The sequence below is a fragment of the Mesoplodon densirostris genome, chromosome 15, assembly GCF_025265405.1.
Source record: "Mesoplodon densirostris isolate mMesDen1 chromosome 15, mMesDen1 primary haplotype, whole genome shotgun sequence".
NCBI classification, from domain to species: Eukaryota; Metazoa; Chordata; class Mammalia; order Artiodactyla; family Ziphiidae; genus Mesoplodon; species Mesoplodon densirostris.
Window position 1 is genome coordinate 77,839,427 of NC_082675.1, and position 20,531 is coordinate 77,859,957.

The window sequence follows — 20,531 nt, forward strand, 5'->3', positions numbered from 1 at the left end:
TACTGTGAGCACACTGTCACCTCATGCATGACCGTGGCATTTTAGAACACTTACTGTTAACTAGCAGAAATATTTTATTTTTACTTTATGTACCTTTTACAGTGGGTAAGAGGTGGGGCTCTGGAGGAGGACAGGTCTACAGGTGGATCCCAACTAAAAGCTGCTTAATTGCTCCGTTTCCTCATATGTAAAATGAGAATGAGGGGAAAGAACAGTGCTTCCTTTACAGTATTGCTGTGAAGATGAAATGAAATAATACATGTAAAGCATTTGAAACAGAAGTGGCACCTGGTAAGAACTCTGTAAATGTTAACTATAATTAGTTACAAGACCTCGATGAAGTTCAACTCTGATGTTGATTATATGGAGCAACTGTTCTGGCTGACGATCCACAAAACCCAGGAAATCTGTCACTTAAGCAAATGCTTCTTTGCTTCCATCCCAGGAGCAGTGTTGACAGCTTAGCTTTCCAGGGGCCGCTCCACTGCCCATTACTCCATGGGGCATGTGGTGTCTGTCACGGGGCCTCATTAAACAGGTCTCTGTGCACCGAGGTCTGGAGATTAACCTCCTGTTTGCTGGTCTTACTTTCTGCACCTGTCTTTTAATGTTATATAACTCTTAATCGTAGATTCTTTTTTTTTTTAAGTATCTGGTTTAAAATACAGATACAGATAGACATTCAAACTTTTCAAGTTTTGACTGAATTTTGCAAAATACAAATGTTGCTCTATGAAAACAAATCTTCTCTTAGACCGTTGCTTGGATTCCTGGATTCTAAAATTGGTGCCCTCGTGTTTCCATCTAATTCCTTCCCCTGTACCCTGCTTTACAGCTCCTTTTAAAATTTTACTTTTGGTATTACTTTTTTTTTTTTACAGTTTTTCTTCTTTTGTTCTTTGATTTTTAACCCCAGATATTGTAGCTTAGCATTTTCCTTATGTTAAAAATGTCCAGTGTTTCTGACCCAGCTCTTCCATTACCAAGAGATATTTTGTTGCTGGGGTTTTATTTGGGGGGGGGGTGCGGTGAGCAGTATCAAGTCCCCTTTATGTACAAAGTACAAACTTTGCAGCCCTGGACAGACAGTGATATTGAAAAAGTAGTACTTATATTGTTTGAGAACTCTGAACTGATATTTTAGTGTTATTTCATATGAGAATATTTTAAGTTGCTATATAAGTATTTATGCAGATTTAAACCATCCAAGGGACTTCCCTGGCGGTCCAGTGGTTGAGACTTCATGCTTGCAATGCAGGGGGGCGCAGGTTCGATCCCTGGTTGGGGAACTAAGATTCCACATGCCGTGCAGTGTGGCCAAAAATAAATAAATAAACCATCCAAAAGAAAATTCCTGGTAAAAATATTTGCTGTAAACAGATGATAAAATACCTATGGGAGTCTTCACTGCAAAGTGAGCCCTAAAGCATGTTTCTAATGGAAAAGAAATGATTTTTTTCCTAAGTTGAAATACTCCAGCCGCTATTAAAATATTATCATTGAGTTAATAATCCTAGATTGTATTCTTATTGTTTCTTGAAAATAAAGTACAATAATTGTAAAGTATTTCATAAAAGGTATGAAGATCATTGCAATTATAAACATTAACAGATAATTTAATGAGGGATAAGATCCTGGTATATTTAGCTAGTTCTCTGTGAGCAGTCTCATCTTTTAAGACATTAAAAAAAAGTGCTTGTTCACTGCTTTGTTACCAAAGCTTTAATACCAAGTATCATTTAAAGGGTAAACAAGTTTGCTTACTAAAATATATATGCTAAAATGTAGTTTTTTATTTTACTTTATTATTTTTTTTAATGTAGTTTTTTAAACTTGTAAAATCAGGCCATTATTCATGTACCCCTAAAACAGAGACTGTATGCATCCCCTATTCTTGGATAAAATTTAGGGCTGGCCTTTTCTCATTTTGGTGCATTTGGTGAGATTTGTTAAAGTGATCATCAGGCATCAAATTCTGTACTTGGGCAAGAAGGTCATATAAATTCGTAGGAAAAAAAGTATATTTTTTTAGAGTTTTTCGATGAGCTCACATGCACCCAAAGTCCTAGCAGTTTTGTTCCTTAGTATTGACATTATTGTCTTCGCCTTTGTTTAGCACTTTCAAATCAGTCTTCCAAACCCCACCACCAGTCCTGTGTTCCTGGAGCAGGTCATGTTCTGTTCTGATTCTAAAATAGACAGACCTCCCTCTGGATACGGATCAGCTCTCAATCACCACATAAGCCAGACTTGGCTTGGCTGGTCCCAGGCCGAGGTCCTCACGTAGGCTGCTAGAGCTGATGAACCTGAAAAGCAGAGGCGGCCGCGGGTGTGGCACTCGGCTTCTCTTCCTCAGGGGCCCTTCGCTGAACCACATCGCAGTCACGTTGATCGTGTAGGAGTTCTGCAACAACACCAAAGCTTTTAGTTGAGTTACTTCCAATTAGGGACATAGTACTACCTTGTTTGAAGTGTGGTTTAAGCAGATGAAAGAAATGTGTGACACATAAAATGAATGAAATTTGAAATTTAAACACCATATATCAGCAACTTTTGTCAAATTTTCCATTTCCCTGTGGTGTCCTGATTCTGATTACTGGGTGAACAGCATCTTTTAAGATGTTTTAAATTCTCTTCAGAAGGTTATTTTCATGTTTGTGCTATGCAGTAATAAACCACTTGGATAAGTTGAGTGACTTCATTTTTAGGACTGTTATTTCACTTCATGGAGTATGAAGTATTTTTAATATGCCACACTCTTGAGAACAATGGCTACAGGAAGTTGAATTTCCCTTGGAATCAAGCCATGTTGTTTCTAAAGTGAGATGAGAGAGAACCAGCTCAGTCATAGAACACAAAGAACACGGGGAAACGGCTAGGTCAGAATGGATGAAAGAAAAGACACTAATTCTTTGGAAAGTAGGATAATGGAAATAAAGACAGATCAGGGACCAGTTAGATGTCAGTTTGGTAGAGTAGTTGACCTACTAGACTTAAAAGGTCATCTAGGAACTGCAGTATCCAAAAACCAGGAAGCAGGAGCAATTGTCATTATGGTCCTGGAATCTGGGTAATGGTTATTTAGGAATTCTTCTAACATTTGGGGAATCCGGCATCCATTCCTGTTTGGGACAAGAGCTAAGGAAAAAGGAATGAAGCAGTGTCTACCAGGACATGGCCATTTAAGCCACTTTTCTCCCTGCCTCACTAGCAACTCACCAGCAGGAAGCTAGGACTGCATAGTCTCTGTCCTTCAAAGTTGGGATAATTTATTAACTCAGACTACTTTGTTTTTTTAACTCTAGTTTTAAAAATTATTTCAGCAGCCCTTTTAAACACAAAGCCATGCCTTTTACAATGAGGTACTGCATGCATCTTATGAAGTGGGTTATGTGTACATACAGATAAAGAACTGGTCCTCTGTGAGCTCATGCATATTAAAAGTATCCCCTTAGAGATGCTCCTGGAGAAAGGAGCACTTGTGACCATGAGTCCTCAAAGAAGTTGGCTGTGAAGTGGTCACTGTCCTGCTCTTCAAAGTCTTCTATTGGTAAGGAGAAAGAGAAGTGAGCTCATATGCCCCCAAATCTGGAATACAGCCTGGAATCATATATAAATTTCTTTGAAGTCTCCTGTTTGATCTAAAATTACATGCTAATTTTGTGCTCTTACTTTTTACCATTTCTTCTAGTTTTAATGTAAAAGTAAAGGCTCTTCCTCTCCATAATCTTTGAGTAACACTGAAGCCCCCAGAAGCATGGGCCAGGTGTCCTGTAACTTTGTGATATACCACTGAGTCTCCCCAAGGGCACACATAACCAACTTTATGAGGTTATGAAATTTATGAGGTAAAGGAATTGCTTAGTTTATGTAGGATGCGTTTTCTTAAAGTCAGATTTTATAAATAATTTATTTTGGTGTTTAAGGGAATTTGCTATTTGGAGGAATGGAATGCTATTTGATGGATCAAGGGTTTTTTTTTTTTTAATTTATGGCTGTGTTGGGTCTTTGTTTCTGTGCGAGGGCTTTCTCCAGTTGTGGCAAGCGGGGGCCACTCTTGATCGCGGTGCGCGGGCCTCTCACTATCGCGGCCTCTCTTGTTGCGGAGCACAGGCTCCAGACGCGCAGGCTCAGTAGTTGTAGTTCACAGGCCTAGTTGCTCTGCGGCATGTGGGATCTTCCCAGACCAGGGCTCGAACCTGTGTCCCCTGCATTGGCAGGCAGATTCTCAACCACTGTGCCACCAGGGAAGCCCTGAGGGTTTTTTTAAAACAAAGTTTTACCCTGATTGTCATTTTTGTCAAGTAGTTGCCAATAAGGTTTCCTAAATCTAAAATCCAGTTGAGAAAAATCACAGATACTGTATATAAATTTAAAAGGAAGAGTCTGTACAAATGAAAGTTCTTCTTTTGCAACTTCCTGAAAGGTGGGGAGGTTCAAACAATATACATTCCTGAATAATTAGAGACAAATACACTATTACATAGAAAAACCGAACTTCAACCTTGGCTTTAGGGTCTGTGTTTAAAGTAAAAGGTTCAGACTGGCTCTCCTAGTTAATAGGTTTACTTAGATGTGTGAACATCCTACAGCGATGATGACTTAGCCTTTTGCAACATCAAGAATATGTAGTAGTTGAAGTGTTAAAAGAGAATTTGACTTAAAGTTATATAATGAGAAATACTACACATGTGTGTACATGTATTTTACTCTAAAGCTAAAATGTTCGGGTTCCTGTAGAACTCTGAGAGAGGGAGGTGGTATAGACGACTTCAGCGTGAGACACAATCTGTAGCTCACCGTTTGGCCCCTACCTGCCTCTCCAGCCTCGTCTTCTGCTCTCGGGCCCGACCATCTCCAACCACCCCAACCACCCTTGCTTCGTGTCCTGGTGTACCGTGCATCACTCTGTCTCCTGCCTGGTGCACGTGCTGTCAGTGCTTGCTAGCTGCCCTCCTGTTCCCATCTGCCTCTTTAGCTTTAATTTTGATGCTTCACAAAAATCCTCTCCTGGAAAGCCCTCTCTGTGGTCTCAGTAGCTGCCCCTTCTCGGTCACAGCCACGCACACTTGTACACATCGTTGATCATAGCAGCTGGAGGTAGGTAGTGGTGTTTGTTTCCCCGTTTAGCCTGGGAGTTCCTCGGGGTGGGGACTGTGTCTGCCATCTCTCTCGAGGTCCCTGATGTCTGGCTTATTGTCTGCCACTTAGTAGATGCTAAATAAATGTTATTTTGATTGAATACTTGGATGTATTTGCTTCTTTTGACTTCAAAATGGAAATTAGTGAACCTAACGGGGGAACATGTTATACATCAGCGGCTTTCACCCTGTGAGGACTAGGGAGTGCAGAAGGTGATTGGGAGCCCCGCCGTTTGGAGCTGTCAGAGCTGTTGAGCAGCACAGTTGAGGTGGGGGACTAGCTGTGGTCTGAAGAGGGAAGAAGCAAGGGGGTTGCAGAACCTCAGAGCTCACTAGTTCTGTTAAGTTGCTGATTCGGGGCAGCCCAGGCAATTATTTGGCAGATAATGAATAATACACTGCTGTGAACATTGATATGCTTATTTCTTTAGTAATGTTTTGTGAGGAATCATCATAATTAAGGTATTGCAACTTTTGTGATAATTACACTTGAACTATAAATCACATTGTATTCCCTTTTCTTTAAGATACACTGATTATTTTCCTATACTCATATCTAATTGTATTAGCAGTCATTTCCTCTAAATCATGAGTTCCTTCTCAACTATGAGTTATCTCACTAATTCTGTTTTGAGTATTCTTACCAGAGTTTTGTATTATAGCAGAGTGATTTTTGTTAGCTATGTCCTAGAATGGGCCTGAAAGAGGGGATGATAACATTTTAGATTCAACATTCTATTTAACAATGTATTTCCAAGAAAATTTTAGTGCGTTAAATATAAATACATACATTAAACAACATAGAATATGTGGGTACTATTTTTTTTCTCAGGTCTCATTTCCAAATTTTCTATTTTCTTAGTGGTTGCCGTTACAATTATTCAGTCAACAGGTGTTTGTTGAGGACTATTAAAAGAATAGGAAATAGTACTTGTAAGTAAAGCACTCACTATCTGCGTTGACACCAGTAGGTTGGCACCAAGTACCAGTGTCCTGTAATTTTTAGGAATAAACCTCCTTCAGTGTGCAGAACTATATAAAGGTGTTTCTCTGCTTATCTGCCCTTAAAAGAGTTTCCTTCTCATGCAGAAACAATAACATTTTAAAATGTATCAATTGCTTTGCAGTGCTACTTATTCTAGACTGAATTTAACCTAAACATGTGTATCTCAGTTCCCATCCTAAGAGATTTAATTACTGAAAAACCTTCTTATAAGATCCATTCATTTATTCATTCAACAAATAATTGTTTACCAAGTGCCAGGCAATCGATTGTTTATTTGTTCCTCCTTTCCGTGAAGGCATCTACCGAGCCTCTGTTCTTTGCAGTGCACTGCACTTCGGATATAGGAGGAGAAGAAGCAGTCCCTTCTCTCTAGGAGCTTATGGTCTAGTGAAAGAAATAAACAAGCAGATACTTACAACAAGGGACATCTAATTGAAACAGGGGCTGTAGTGGAATTGAGTGACATTGTAGTGGCGTTGAGTCTTAAAAGAATAAGGCAGATTACCAGGTGGAAGGCAAGGATAGCTTGAAGAGTTCCATTCACAGAGAATAGCATGTGCAAAGGCACAGACAAATGAGAACATGACACATGCAAGAGTTAACTTTGACGCAGCTGAATATAGATTGTGAGGAAGCAGGTGGCGAAAGGTGGGGTGAAGGCCTTAGTTGACGTGCTGAGGACTTTGGTGGCAGATTGAAGGGTAGTAGGGAGCAACAGAAAGACTGAAGCTGGAGTGTGATGTGATAGAACAAACCACATCAGAGAATCACCCTGACAGCATTGTGGGGAATGCAGCAGAGGGAAGTGAGACTGAAAGCAGAGTTCGGATGCCATCGTAATCCTCCAGGGGAAACGTGATGTGGGTCGGAACAGGACTATGGGAATGGACTGCCGTGAATTAAAGACTTGGTGACAAAACGGGCCTGGGTGGGGGTAGTGCGTAGGCACCATCTCATAAGATCTGCGTTACCATCACCAACGTTATCTTTATAAATGAATACCCTATTGAACTCATTTTATAATTTGGTAATTTAAAGAATGAGCAATTTTACATCTACAGAGCTGTGAAGGTTTAAATCTTTAGAGGTAACATTAAAAAACATTGCTCACCAATTTCAAAAAATTCAGTAATGTTCTAAAATGTCTTTACTCTTTCCCCATAATGCACGCTCTGACCTCTGAATTCGTTTGTGTCAACCACTTACGTTCTGTGTCGCCCACACCTGTCAGTCCTTAAGCTCATGTTTCATCACCACCAGGAGATTATATTGACACCATGTGTTGTTTTATCTGTACTGATGTATACTGACCATACTGCCAGAATAGCCCATTATGAACCAGTATTATCAGTGTTTCATTAAAGTCCAGTTGGCTATTCATGCAACCATTATTTATATTTGGAAAAACAAAAAAAAGGAGATGACCATGTCCCTGTTATTAACATTTAGGTTAAGTGAATTCTCGTACTTCTGTTGAAAGTATTAAGACTATAAAAGGTGTTGGGAGTGAAGATATAGAATAAGTGAAATGTAATGAAATTGTACCTACACTTACGGGTTTTAAAAGTTCTTGTTTTTTTTTTTCGGTACGCGGGCCTCTCACTGCTGTGACCTCTCCCGTTGCAGAGCACAGGCTCCGCGGCCATGGCTCACGGGCCCAGCCGCTCCGTGGCATGTGGGATCTTCCCAGACCGGGGTACGAACCCATGTCCCCTGCATCAGCAGGCGGACGGACTCTCAACCACTGCGCCACCAGGGAAGCCCTAAAAGTTTTTTATATTAATAATAAGGCTAAAAGAAACAAAAGTAGAATTCTAACACTGGTTGTGTTCAGGTGTTAAATTTAACAGTAAGTTTTCTAATCTCTGTCCAACTGTTTATAATGTGGTTATAATGCTCTCATAATAAAAAAAATTATAGTATATCATTGCTACTGTTTCAGAGCAAGGGTATGAAACAATTTGTGTGGAAACATTGTATTGTTTGAATTCAACTGAGAATATATTTCTCCAAAAATAGAGGTTTCCATTTTACCCAGTCTCTACCCCTCCCCAATCCATAATAGATTTAAGTTCTTTAAAAAATTTTCCAGATAAAAATGAATTTGTCCACTTTTAAGACTGAAATTCTCGGATACAATTTGCCTTTCAGTCCACCTTAAGATTTTTAATATGCTCTTTAGGCATTTTAAAAAATTATAATAAGGTACCAGCTCAAGCCAGATAATTGAATGCTTTCTCCCCATTCTGCCGAATTGTTGGTTACACATTCTCTTACCAGGAAAACTGCCAACTGTTCTGTCTTGTGCATGTGATCCTTCTTCTACCCTGGTGCCCGCTCCCATAACAGAAATGCAGCACCTCCTTTGGGGACTTAGCTCATTTAAGCCTTACATTTTGCAAGAAAGGTGGTGTTATTCCCATTCACAGATAACATGTAATTTTTGTTCTAATCGGTATGCTGACCCTTTTTGTGGCAGTTTTCCAGGTGAGATTAGGCAGGGCTGTTGGAGAGTCCAGGTATTGGGTGCCTGGAGTGCAGGATCTATATTTGACTCCTGCCTTTTTCCCCGTGCATATAGTAGGCAGGCCCACCTGCTAGTCTTTCGCCACTTTCTTATTTAGCTTCTTTTGAATTATCTTCCCATTTTGAATATTCGTTCCCTGCCTTTTCCTCATTTTGCGTGTCTTTTGGTTTGTTTTAAAAACCGAAGACAAGGCCTTTAAAGTTCCATCTTGATGTTGTAACTGTAACCCTCATGGACACAGCAGTGCGGAGATATTGTGAACAGTGTGAGTGAGACACGATCTTTAGGCTTTTTCAGTTAATGCTTAATTTTTAAATGTAGAGATGAGCTTAAAAGGATGAAGCTGGGGAGTATAAAGGACATGGAATTTGTGTTATTCAAAGAAAGTAAAATTTTAATTACATTTAGCAAAGGCTGTTTCAAATGTTTATGGCAGAATAGCAGACAAACGTAGTTTCTGCATTTGGCCATCATAGTACAGTGAACGGTCACACTGATTTTCCTGCAACGAGTAGGAGCATAGAACTGCCTGAACAACTTCTCCAGGCCATCTCCTTGTGTTTCCACTTGTTCCTTCAGTGCGTGGACCTGAGCTGTAATGAGCTAAGCGAAGTCACTCTACCAGAAAACCTGCCTCCAAAACTGCAAGAACTAGACCTGACTGGAAACCCCCGACTTGCCCTCGATCACAAAACCCTGGAGCTGCTGAAGTAAGTATTTTGTGAAGCGCTGCAGCCCCATCGCTATTCACTGAAAATGACATTTATCACTTAGTCAAAACATTAAATGGAATATGAAGCATCTGTTGACTTATTAGGTCTATCTATACACATTTGAAGTGAAGTGGTTTGTGAGTCTGTAGTTCACCAAAATGGACGAATGGCCCAAAAAAGTTTCAAGTAATTGGATACTCGTGTCCTTTCAGAAAGTTTTTGAGAAAGTGTCCAGACAAAAAGAGATGAGAATAATGAAAACAAAGAGGAAAAGGGGATTTAAAGACACAGGAGAGGGCAGTGAACAACCAAGAAGTAAATGTACATCTCGGTTACGAATAATATGGTGTGATGCTTAATGCAAATGTTACAAAGGGATTTTGCAAGCGATTCATAACGTGGGGTAAATGAACAACTTGGAACTAAACTTCAGGTTATTTAAACAAAACTGGGAGAGTGGGGTAGTTAGATCCGCTACGTTGTCTTCCTGTTTTGGGAAGAGAGTTCCGTGGTACTATCTCATGTTTTCTGTTGATGGAGAATAACAGGTTGGATGGAGTTCGCTATGGAAACATGAAAGTTAACCTTGTTAGAAAACATGCCTTTATAACAGTGTTCATCACAGAACTCTAAATGTCAATAAAATTAAATTATGCTTCACATAATGAATATTATAATGAATATTATCCAACTACTAAAAACAATGATGTGGAGTTATATTACTAACTTGAAAGATCTCTGCATATGACGTTAGGTGAAAAAAAGTTTACAAAGAAATTTGTGTAGTGTAATCCCACTTTTTGTAACATGAATTTGTGTGCATTTGGGTATGTGTGCGTGTGTGAGTGCACATGCACAACTAGAAAATTCCTAAAAGGATATAAAACAAAATGTTAGGGCTTCCCTGGTGGCGCAGTGGTTGAGAGTCCGCCTGCCGATGCAGGGGACACGGGTTCGTGCCCCAGTCCGGGAGGATCCCACATGCCGCGGAGCAGCTGGGCCAGTGAGCCATGGACACTGAGCCTGCATGTCCGGAGCCTGTGCTCCGCAATGGGAGGGGCCCCAACAGTGAGAGGCCCACGTACCACAAAAAAAAAAAAAAAATTAAAAACAAAATGTTAAAATGATGCTGTTCTCTGGATAATATAATTATGGATGGTCTTTACTTTCTTTAAATTTTTCTGAATTTTCAGAATTTTTTGCAGTGTATCTAAAGTAACAGTCCTAGACATCGACACACATTAGACATTGTGTATGCCATCTGTGCTTAAACCCTGTTGTAATATCTGTTGCTGAAAGTCATCTTCCAATATCTTAGAAAAAACTGAAAAGGAGAATTTTGAAAAGAAGAGTAATATTGGTGGTCCATTACTATTATCCTAGACTTTAGTACATACCAAAATTTGAAAATCACCTAAGGTGATTCCTGGTTGGAATTGGCTTAATTAGTGCCTGTTCGTTGATATTTTAAGTACTTAATGAGAAAATTGATTTCGTTGAAGAATATTGCCTAAGTACAGTGTCCTCGGGAAGCCACCGGGACCTAGGCTCTCTCCACTGTGTATCAGTATGTGAAGCCTTGGCCCAAATCCCTCAGTGTGTCCAGACCTTAGTTTTCTCACCTCTTAGGGAGGATGGCCTACACACTCTCTAAGGGACTTCCAGAACTAAGAATACATGGATTAGCAAAACATATTTCATCTTTATAATGGGTAACTTTTTGAGTTTTTACAAATATGACATAATTTTATGATAAAAATAATTATATAAAAATCTGTTAATAAATGGAAGTAGCTGTTTGGAGAAAAATAAAAGTTGAATTTTTATTGCACACCAAAATAAATTCCAGCTAAATTAAAGAGTTAAATACATAAAATGAAATAATTTTTTAAAGTAAGAGGAAATCATATGGATATGTTTACAAACCAGAAAAGGACCTTTTAGGCCAGAAAAGGGGGTGGGGGAAATCACAAAAGAAGTCAATATGTATAGAGTGGTTTTGATATTTATGTTATGTGTATTTTTATATAAAAATCCTTTTTTACATAAAAGTTTTAGATATCTATTCCAAAAGCTATCAAAGGTAAATCTAAAAGGCAAATGACAAACTGAGAAGAAACGCTGGCAAAAAATAAGAAAAATAAAAGCATTAATATTCTTAATAGAAAATGTTCTTATGAGTCAGTAGTGATAAGTACTCACTCAAGCAGAAAGTAAGTGAAGCACATTAACATTTAATAAACAAAATATGGATAGTTACATGAAAAGATCATATTCAGCCTTATTAGTGTATCAAGGAAATATTAAATAAAATATTTAAATGATAACATTTTTCCCCCTCAAATTGGTGTTGATGGAGGGTTGTAAATCGGTATAACTTTTTAAAAAAGCTTTTGGCCCTGTTATCAAGCTTTTAAAAGTATTCATATACTTAGACCAAGGTTTTCTGTGGTAAAAATTTATTCTAAAAATTAATCAGAGGGCCTCCCTGGTGGCGCAAGTGGTTGAGAGTCCGCCTGCCGATGCAGGGGATACGGGTTCGTGCCCCGGTCTGGGAGGATCCCATATGCCGCGGAGCGGCTGGGCCCGTGAGCCATGGCCGCTGAGCCTGCGCGTCCGGAGCCTGCGCGTCCGGAGCCTGTGCTCCGCAACGGGGGAGGCCACAACAGTGAGAGGCCCGCATACCGCCAAAAAAAAAAAAAAAAAAAAAAAAAAAAAATTAATCAGAGATATGGTATTTATTTTAGGCACAGAGATAATCATCAAGATATTTCTAATTAAATTTAGGATGAATATAAAATGACATGGGGAAATGTTCATGATGTAATTAGAAAAAAGATGCAAAACCATATATATAATAGAATGACCCCATTATTATATAGGCATAAGGCAGTATCTCTTAAAATTCTCTACCAAAGGACATATGTTACTAGAGTGGCCAGAGCTACTACAGTGAAGCACATGTGTGTTCTCAGATTTAAAAAAAATTAGTAACAGACAGTGAAATCATAACACTCTTAGGTAAAAACATTACCCTCTATTTAATATCTAGAAGGTTGTGGCTTCTTAATAACTTGGGAGAGTTTCCATATATAATGTATTACTTGCTCTTTTAGAGGGTTGGCCTATTTGTTCTACATGAGGCAGGGTTAGTCCATATGGCGACTCTTCCATGTGACTGAGCTCCGGCTCCCAGATTCCCTCAGACTAATTTCAAGATGTACGAGAGTCAACATCCAGGTCACTTCAGACGGCTGCTCAGTCACAGTGTGTTCAGCGTGGAGGAAATGAGAGATTGCTGCTTCACTAGAAAGGATTATGGGGGAGTTTAAGGATTACTTTTTTCTTTAATAATCAGGCTAGGAGGACTTCCCCGGTGGCGCAGTGGTTGAGAGTCCGCCTGCCGATGCAGCGGACACGAGTTCGTGCCCCGGTCCAGGAAGATCCCACATGCCGCGGAGCGGCTGGGCCCGTGAGCCATGGCCGCTGAGCCTGCGCGTCCGGAGCCTGTGCTCCACAACAGGAGAGGCCACAACAGTGAGAGGCCCGCATACCGCAAAAAAAAAAAAAAAAAAAAAAAAAAAAATCAGGCTAGGAAATGGAATTATTTCTTTGAAGGCTCCCTGTTCTGTAAGAAGTATAAATGTCTTTAGAAAGGAGTCTTCCGTTTTTCTCCAGAACTCAGAAAGGTAGGAAAAATGTAGGGAGAACCTTAGGTATGCCTTAAGAAACCCATTGCATTGCTTACCATTGTACGTGGATAAAATTTGGTACGAGGTCATAAGGAAAGCAAACAACAGCAGACTATCGTTTTAAATACACCTTTTATTGATGAGTTTGAAAGGAGGATATATCTGTAAAATTAGGTATTTGATTTTGAGATTTTCTGTTGACACTACCTATGATTTTTATGTTTTTCAGCTTTTTTAGGATAAAGGAAAAGGTGAATGTTTTCTGGTAATTAAGAGTAGAAACTTTTCTTTAATGAAATATTTTTAAATTTCAAAGAAATTGCCACCAAATATTTCTAGAATCAAAGTGAATATTATTAGACATTGATTTACTCCTGAGTTGAATGGTTCTTAGGAAAGGTATTCAGTTATTATTATATTTTGGAGTTAATGAATGCCAACAGATAATTTAAATTCTTGGGCTCAGGACAAAATTGTTTAGGTGTTAAGAGATTATACATAATTCTGTTTCTCTTTTTAAGTAACAGGGAAAAAACTAGTGGCAATTTACAAATAGGGATTTATCTCACCATGTGGTAGGCCGCCTTTTAAAAACCTGCTTCACATCTGTATGACTTCCTGTTTGTGAGCACTGAACGCTTTCTAGTGGGCTGGTTTTTAATGAACTGCATTTGAAGGCTTACTCTTTTAATATTTCTGTTTTGGGTCCTTTTGGACCAGTTATAGCATATGAGAGCCGAGGTGAGATAAGAATTTGTCTCCCAGTTTATTTATATGTAGTTAATGTGTAATTTATTGAATGCCCCTCATTTACTTCATAATTTTATATTGGTCTCAGCATGGTTGTGCATGTGAGGAAAGAATTGGAAGCTTCAGGGGATAGCAAGTCCCCAGTAATATTTGTGAAATATTTGAAGGGGTGATGTGGGCAGATACTGGATTTGAGGATGAGTGTTGCAGAATTCTCTCACGTGATCCAAACGCAGTACAGCCGTGGCTCGGGTTTCATTCTTTTCAAATCTGGGCTTCATGTTGTGAGAATACACCCAACTTAATAGTTAAAGTTTCTTTTCTCATACCAAGGTTGAGAGCTGTCCCTTTCATCCCCAGGAGAGAGTAGCCATCTAGGGGCGGGGTGTGTGTGTGTGTGTGTGAAAGTGCCTAATAACCGACATTTGATGCTGATAAAACTAATTTTCATGCCCTGTATATATGCCCCTTTGTTTTCATTATGATGAGTAGCTAGTTCTTGTTACTGATAAATATTTCAGACACATTAAACACAAATGGTAAGTACAGAGTGCTTAGGTGTTTTTCATTTCTCAGGTAAAAGTAGCAATTTGCACATGTTCTGTTTTAATGATTCCTGGCCCCTCTGTTTCTCTGGTTAGTAATATCCGCTGTTTCAAGATTGATCAGCCTTCCGGAGGCGATGCATCTGGAGCCCCAGCTGTATGGAGCCATGGCTACACCGAAGCTTCAGGGGTGAAAAACAAGTAAGTGGGGTGAAACTTTGGAGTGAGAACCGCCACCTGCCCGCCCGCCCGCCTCCCTGCTTTAGTGGGGTGGAAGCCCAGTGCTAGCACACACTTTCCCCGTGTCACATTTATTTCAGTATGTTTCCCCAGAGGGAGGCCACCTCATGACTTAGGCTGGAACATTAGGCTAAGCCCTGCTTGGCATCACATACTCTCTCTTTGTGAGGATGTTGCTAGGATACGGTGTAACTGACACATTATATCTATGTGAGACTCCAGTGTTTGGAGAAGGCATAAGATTTGAAATGCATCCCTGCTCTTTTGAAAAGCCCCTTTATCTTTGAAGCCTGTTTACCAAGCAAAACAGGGATAGTATTAAAGGAGTAGAAGTAGCCTTGATTGTCCATATTCGAGATCCCTTATGTTACTGACAGTCGCTGTTTCTGTGGAGCTGTTTTTTACAGTCTAAATTAGCTTGTCAGGAATTTGATGTCCATTCCCTGTAATGTCAGCTGCTTGTCTTGCCATCAGGTCTTGTCCATCTTAATTTCTTTTTCTTCCCTATTTTCACCAACCTTCCCTGTCTCATATGCAGATGTTGATTTCTTGAGAATTGTAATCCAGCTCTTCAGGCTTGCTTGCTTTTTATGAAGGGGTGCTGATAATCAGTACTAGAAAAGCAAAGGATCCTATAAATTAGAATGGTCAAAATTTAATTAGCTAAGGTATAAGAACACAAAATATTGAGAGCGGGGGAAGAACAGGAAGTGGAGGATGACCCCATAATAGCTAACAGCATTCAACCCCGGGTGCACATTAGAATCAGTCAGGTGAGGAACTTTAAAGAACATTTTCCAGCCGAGGCCCGTGAAATCAGAATGCTTTAAAATCTCCCCCAGGTGATTCTAATGTGCATCCAGGCTTGAGAACCACTGACTAGCTTGAATACCCTTCGTGGAAAATGAAAGGTGGAATTGTGGTTGCCATGCTGACTGCTTTTCCTTGGGTCAGAAAACAGAATGAACTCGCATTGTGCGTCTGACGCATTGATCCTGTCCTCTTTCCCTGAGAGTGTGCTTCGGCATATTAGAGAAGATGTAGCCCCCATTTCAACATCTCTGTTCCATTTGCCCCCCCCCAAAAAAAGGCAGAAAAACCAGTTGTGTCTGGGCTCTGACTGCTTATTTCTATGTACTTTGCACTGTATATCATTATATTTTGGGGAGAGAGGAAGAAACTATACATTCTTTGGAGCAGTCAAAGTTCCTTCCTAGAGATCTTTCTTTTTTTAGCTTAAAAGACCTTCTGTCTTACTTATAAACCCCAGTATGTGAAAGTGCCCTCTAATTCCAGAACACTGATGTGAAATCCAAGATTGGTTTTTAAACCTCTCTGGATATTAAAATGTATTATCTACTCATATATATTAGTGAAGCAGTGACCAGTTAGGTATTTTTTCCTACATAATTCCCCCTTCCACAATTCCTTTTTAAAAAACTTTTTGCTATATTGAAGTGTAAGATAAACGGTAAGCATACAACTCTATGGATTGTCCTTAAGTGAACCAGCACCTAGATCGAAAAATAGAACATTACCAGCACCTCAGAAGTCCCATGCCATCCCTGGCCCTCACTTTATTTTCCCTTGCTTTTTTACCCTTTGGTTTTGCCAGCAGAAGTTTCTCAAGAGTTTTCTTTTTGAATTGTGGATAAAGTCGATATATAAGCAAGGAGCTTGCTGCTTTGAAGGAAGGAGAGAACTGCAATTGTCCCTGCCCCCAAATCTCAATAGACATCTATTCTCTTCTCTCCCTCCCACTTTCCCCTATGGGTACCGGTGCCGTGTTGCCTCCCTGTCAGGTCATTTCAGATCCTTTGGGAAAATCCAAGCAGGGAGCTGCAATCCTATAATTTAGGTTCTTCCTCAGACTAAAAAACAAACAGGAAGCTTCAGCAGAAAAGAAAAGTCACTACTGTACTTTTAAAACACGTTATGTTTTTCATACCTCCTGCCCCATTCTTTCTAGCAAGGGGAGCTTACAGAGGAAGACAGAATTATAAGATGATTTAATATTATATAATTAAATTTTACTTTGCCACTAATTGTCATATAACTAGGGATGACTTTTTTTTTCTTTAATAAATGGAGGCAAGAATTTCAAAGTACTGAGGTAAGAGCCAGATTTCCTAGCTTTGAATCTGGGCTCTATACTTTTTTGCTATGTGACCTTGAGCAGTTACTCAATCTCTCTTTAGCTTACTTTCCTCATCAAAAATACTACTTGTCCTTATAGGGTTATTGTAAGGATCCACTGATTACATACGTGAAGAACTTAGAATAACATGTGCCATATAGTAAACTCTATTTAAATGTTAGTTATTATTATCATTAATGATAATGAGTATTACTATTGTTATTTATCCCCAAAGTCCTTAAGATCAGGAATTATATTTTCAGGTTCATACCGCTGTTACCTAGCCATGATACATATTAGGTGCTTAATAACTTTTTTCTTTTCATTAATTTATATACAGTAATAAGGTATAATTTATATTCAACAAAATTCACCCTGTTTAGTGTACAGCTCTGCAAGTTTTTTGTTTTTTTGTTTTTTTTCTGTACGCGGGCCTCTCACTGTTGTGGCCCCTCCCGTTGCGGAGCACAGGCTCCGGACGCGCAGGCTCAGCGGCCATGGCTCACGGGCCCAGCCGCTCCGCGGCATGTGGGATCCTCCCGGACCGGGGCACAAACCCGTGTCCCCTGCATCGGCAGGCAGACTCTCAACCACTGCGCCACCAGGGAAGCCCCAGCTCTGCAAGTTTTGATGAAAGAGCCCGAGCTCTGCTCGGTGATGGTGATTGTGTAATCACCTCTATATCAAATTATAGAACAGTTCCTCAAAATTCCTCCATGCCCCTCTGTTGCAATTTCTTCTCCCCGCTCCCAGCCCCTGGCAACTCCTGATCTGTTTTTTGTTCCATTAGTTTTGCCTTTTCTAGAATGTCATATAAATGGAATTATACAGTATATAGCCTTCTCAGTCTAGCTTCTTTCACTTAGCATCATGCATTTTAGATTCATTTGTGATGTTGCATGTGTTAGCAATTTGTTCCTTGTTACTGCAGAGTATTATTCCATTGCATGAATATGTTACGGTTTGTTTATCCATACACAACTTGAAGGATAAATTATTTAGATTGTTTCTATTTTTTAGCAAATACAAATAAAAATCCCATAAACATATAAACCTGCATACAGGTTTTTGGGTGAACAAATGTTGTCATTCCTCTTGGGTGAATACCTATGAGAAGGATTGCTGAGTCATTATGATAAGTATATATTTAATTTTATAAGAAACTGCCAAACTGTTTCCCAAAGGCTGTACCATTTTGCATTCCCAGCAGCAATGATTGAGACTTCTCTTTGCTCCACATTCTCACCAGTACTTGTAAGATCAGGTAGTGTCAGTGGTGGTAGTGGTTTGGGTCATTCTAATAGTGATATTTCATTGTGGTTTTAATGTTTATTTCCCTAGTGACTAATGATTGTTGATCATCTTTTCACATGCTTATCATCCGTACCTATATCTTCTTTGGTGAGAAAGTAATCTTTCACAATTAAATATGATGTTAAAGGTGTTTTTGTAGACTTCCTTTATCAAGTTAGAAAATTCCCTTCTATTCCTAGTTTGCTAAGAGTTTTTATAATGTGTATCAGATTTTGTCATAGGCTTTTTCTGCATCAATTGAGATGATCATATTTTTTCTTTCTTAGTCTGTTGATGTAGTGAATTACATTGATTTTCAAACGTCGAATCAGCCTTGCATTTTCAGGAAAAATTCCCCATGGTCATGATGTATTACCCTTTTTTATATGCTGCCGGATTCAGTTTTTTGATATTTGTTGAGCATGTCTGTATTCACAGATTAGCCTGTAGTTTTCTTTTCTTGTGGTGTCTATGTCTGGTTTTGGTATCAGGGTGATGCTGGCCTCATAGAATGAGTTGAGGAGTATTTCCTCTTCTTCAGTTTTCCGGAAGAGTTTGGAATTTATATTATTTCTTCCTTAAATGTTTGGTAGCATTTACTAATAAATCCCATCTGGGCCTGGAATTTTCTTTGGTTTATAACTAGACATACAATTTCTTTAATAATAGGATTATCTCTTCTTGAATGAACTTTGGTAATTTATGTCTTTCAGAGAATTTATGCATTTTCATCTAGTTTTCAAATTTATTGGCATAAACTTGATCATAATATTCCATTATTCTCCTTTTAATGTCTACAGGATCTGTAGTGATGATGTCTCTCCCCTCTCTCATTCCTGATATATTTGTCATTTGTCTGTTTATCCTGATCAAATTGGTTTGAGGTTTATCAGTTTTATTAATATTCTCAAAGAACCAGCTTTTGGTTTCATTGATTTTTCTGTTGTTTTTCTGTTTTCTATTTCATTGACTTCTGCTTTTATTTTTATTATTTCCTTTCTGCTTGCTTTGGGTTTGTTTTGCTCTTAATTTTCTAGCTTCTTAATGTAGAAGTTTAGGTCATTGATTTGGGCTTAAGGTATTAATATTCTATGCATTTAGAGCTATAAATTTCCTTCTAAGCAATTATTCCAATATGGTTAGAGGACATACTCTGAATCAGTTGAATCCTTTAAACTTACTGAGACATTTTCTGGACCAGAATATGGTTTATCTTGGTAAATACTCTGTGTGCATTTGGAAAAAAATCTTGGGTAGGGTATCATTTAGATCAAGTTGGTTGATAATGTTGTTCAAGTCTTAAATATCCTTGATTTTCTGTCTACTTTTCCATCAGTGACTGAGAGACTATAACTCTAGTTTTATCTGTTTCTCCTTGTAGTTCTCTCAGTTTTTGCTTCATGTATTTCCAAGCTCTGTTATTAGGTGCATAAACATTCAGAATGTCATAGCATTGTGACGAACTGACCCCTTTAACATTATGAAATGACTCTTTGTTTCTGTAATATTCTTTGTGCTGAAATATATTTTGTCTGATATTAATGTAGCTATTCCAGCTTTCTTTTGATTAGTGTTTACTATAGTATAGTTGACCCTTGAACAACATGGGGGTCAAAAAACACAGTCAAAAATCCACGCGTGGGCTTCCCTGGTGGCGCAGTGGTTGAGAGTCCGCCTGCCGATGCAGGGGACACGGGTTCGTGCCCCTATCCCGGAAGATCCCACATGCCGCGGAGCGGCTGGGCCCGTGAGCCATGGCCGCGGAGCCTGTGTGTCCGGAGCCTGTGCTCCGCAACGGGAGAGGCCACAGCAGTGAGAGGCCCGCGTACAGCAAAAAAAAAAAAAAAAAAAAAATCCACGCGTAACTTTACATCAGCCCTTTGTATCCGAGGTTCCACATCTGCAGATTTAACCAACCACAGATTGTGTAGTACTGTAGTAGTATTTAGAGGAAAAAAATCAGCATATAGGTGGACCTGCACAGCTTAAACCCATATTGTTCAAGGGTCCACTGTATATCATTTTTTATCCTTTTGCTTTTAAGCTATTTGTCTCTTTATTTACTTTATTTTTTAAATCTAGATTCTTTTTAGTAAGTGTATTTCATTTATTTATTTGTTTGTTTATTTATTTAGGCTTTGTCTTGTGTTCTGTTTGTGTTCTGTTGTGTCTTCGTTGCTGCATGGGCTTTCTCTAGTTGCAGCGAGCGGGGGCTACTCTTTGTTGCGGTGCGTGGGTTTCTCATTGCAGTGGCTTCTCTTGTTGCAGAGCTCGGGCTCTAGAGCGCAGGCTCAGTAGTTGTGGCACACGGGCTTAGTTGCCCCACGGCATGTGGGATCTTCCCAGACCAGGGATCGAACCCGTGTCCCCTGCATTGGCAGGCAGATTCTTAACCACTGTGCCACCAGGGAAGCCCGTGTCTCTTTAAATTTAAAGTGTATTTCTTACAGGCAGTATTTAGTTAAATCTTGCTTTTTTATATAATCT

At 39.3% G+C, this 20,531-nt stretch overlaps 1 protein-coding gene across 1 annotated transcript in view; it reads left to right on the plus strand.

Moving 5' to 3' along the window:
• Window positions 1–20,531, plus strand: part of PHLPP1 (PH domain and leucine rich repeat protein phosphatase 1) — a 213,796-nt gene that overhangs the window by 183,699 nt on the left and 9,566 nt on the right. The window contains exons 13-14 of the mRNA XM_060119450.1: window positions 9,254–9,384; window positions 14,471–14,575. Coding sequence (XP_059975433.1) covers window positions 9,254–9,384; window positions 14,471–14,575 — 236 coding nt within the window. The remainder of the gene's footprint in view (window positions 1–9,253; window positions 9,385–14,470; window positions 14,576–20,531) is intronic.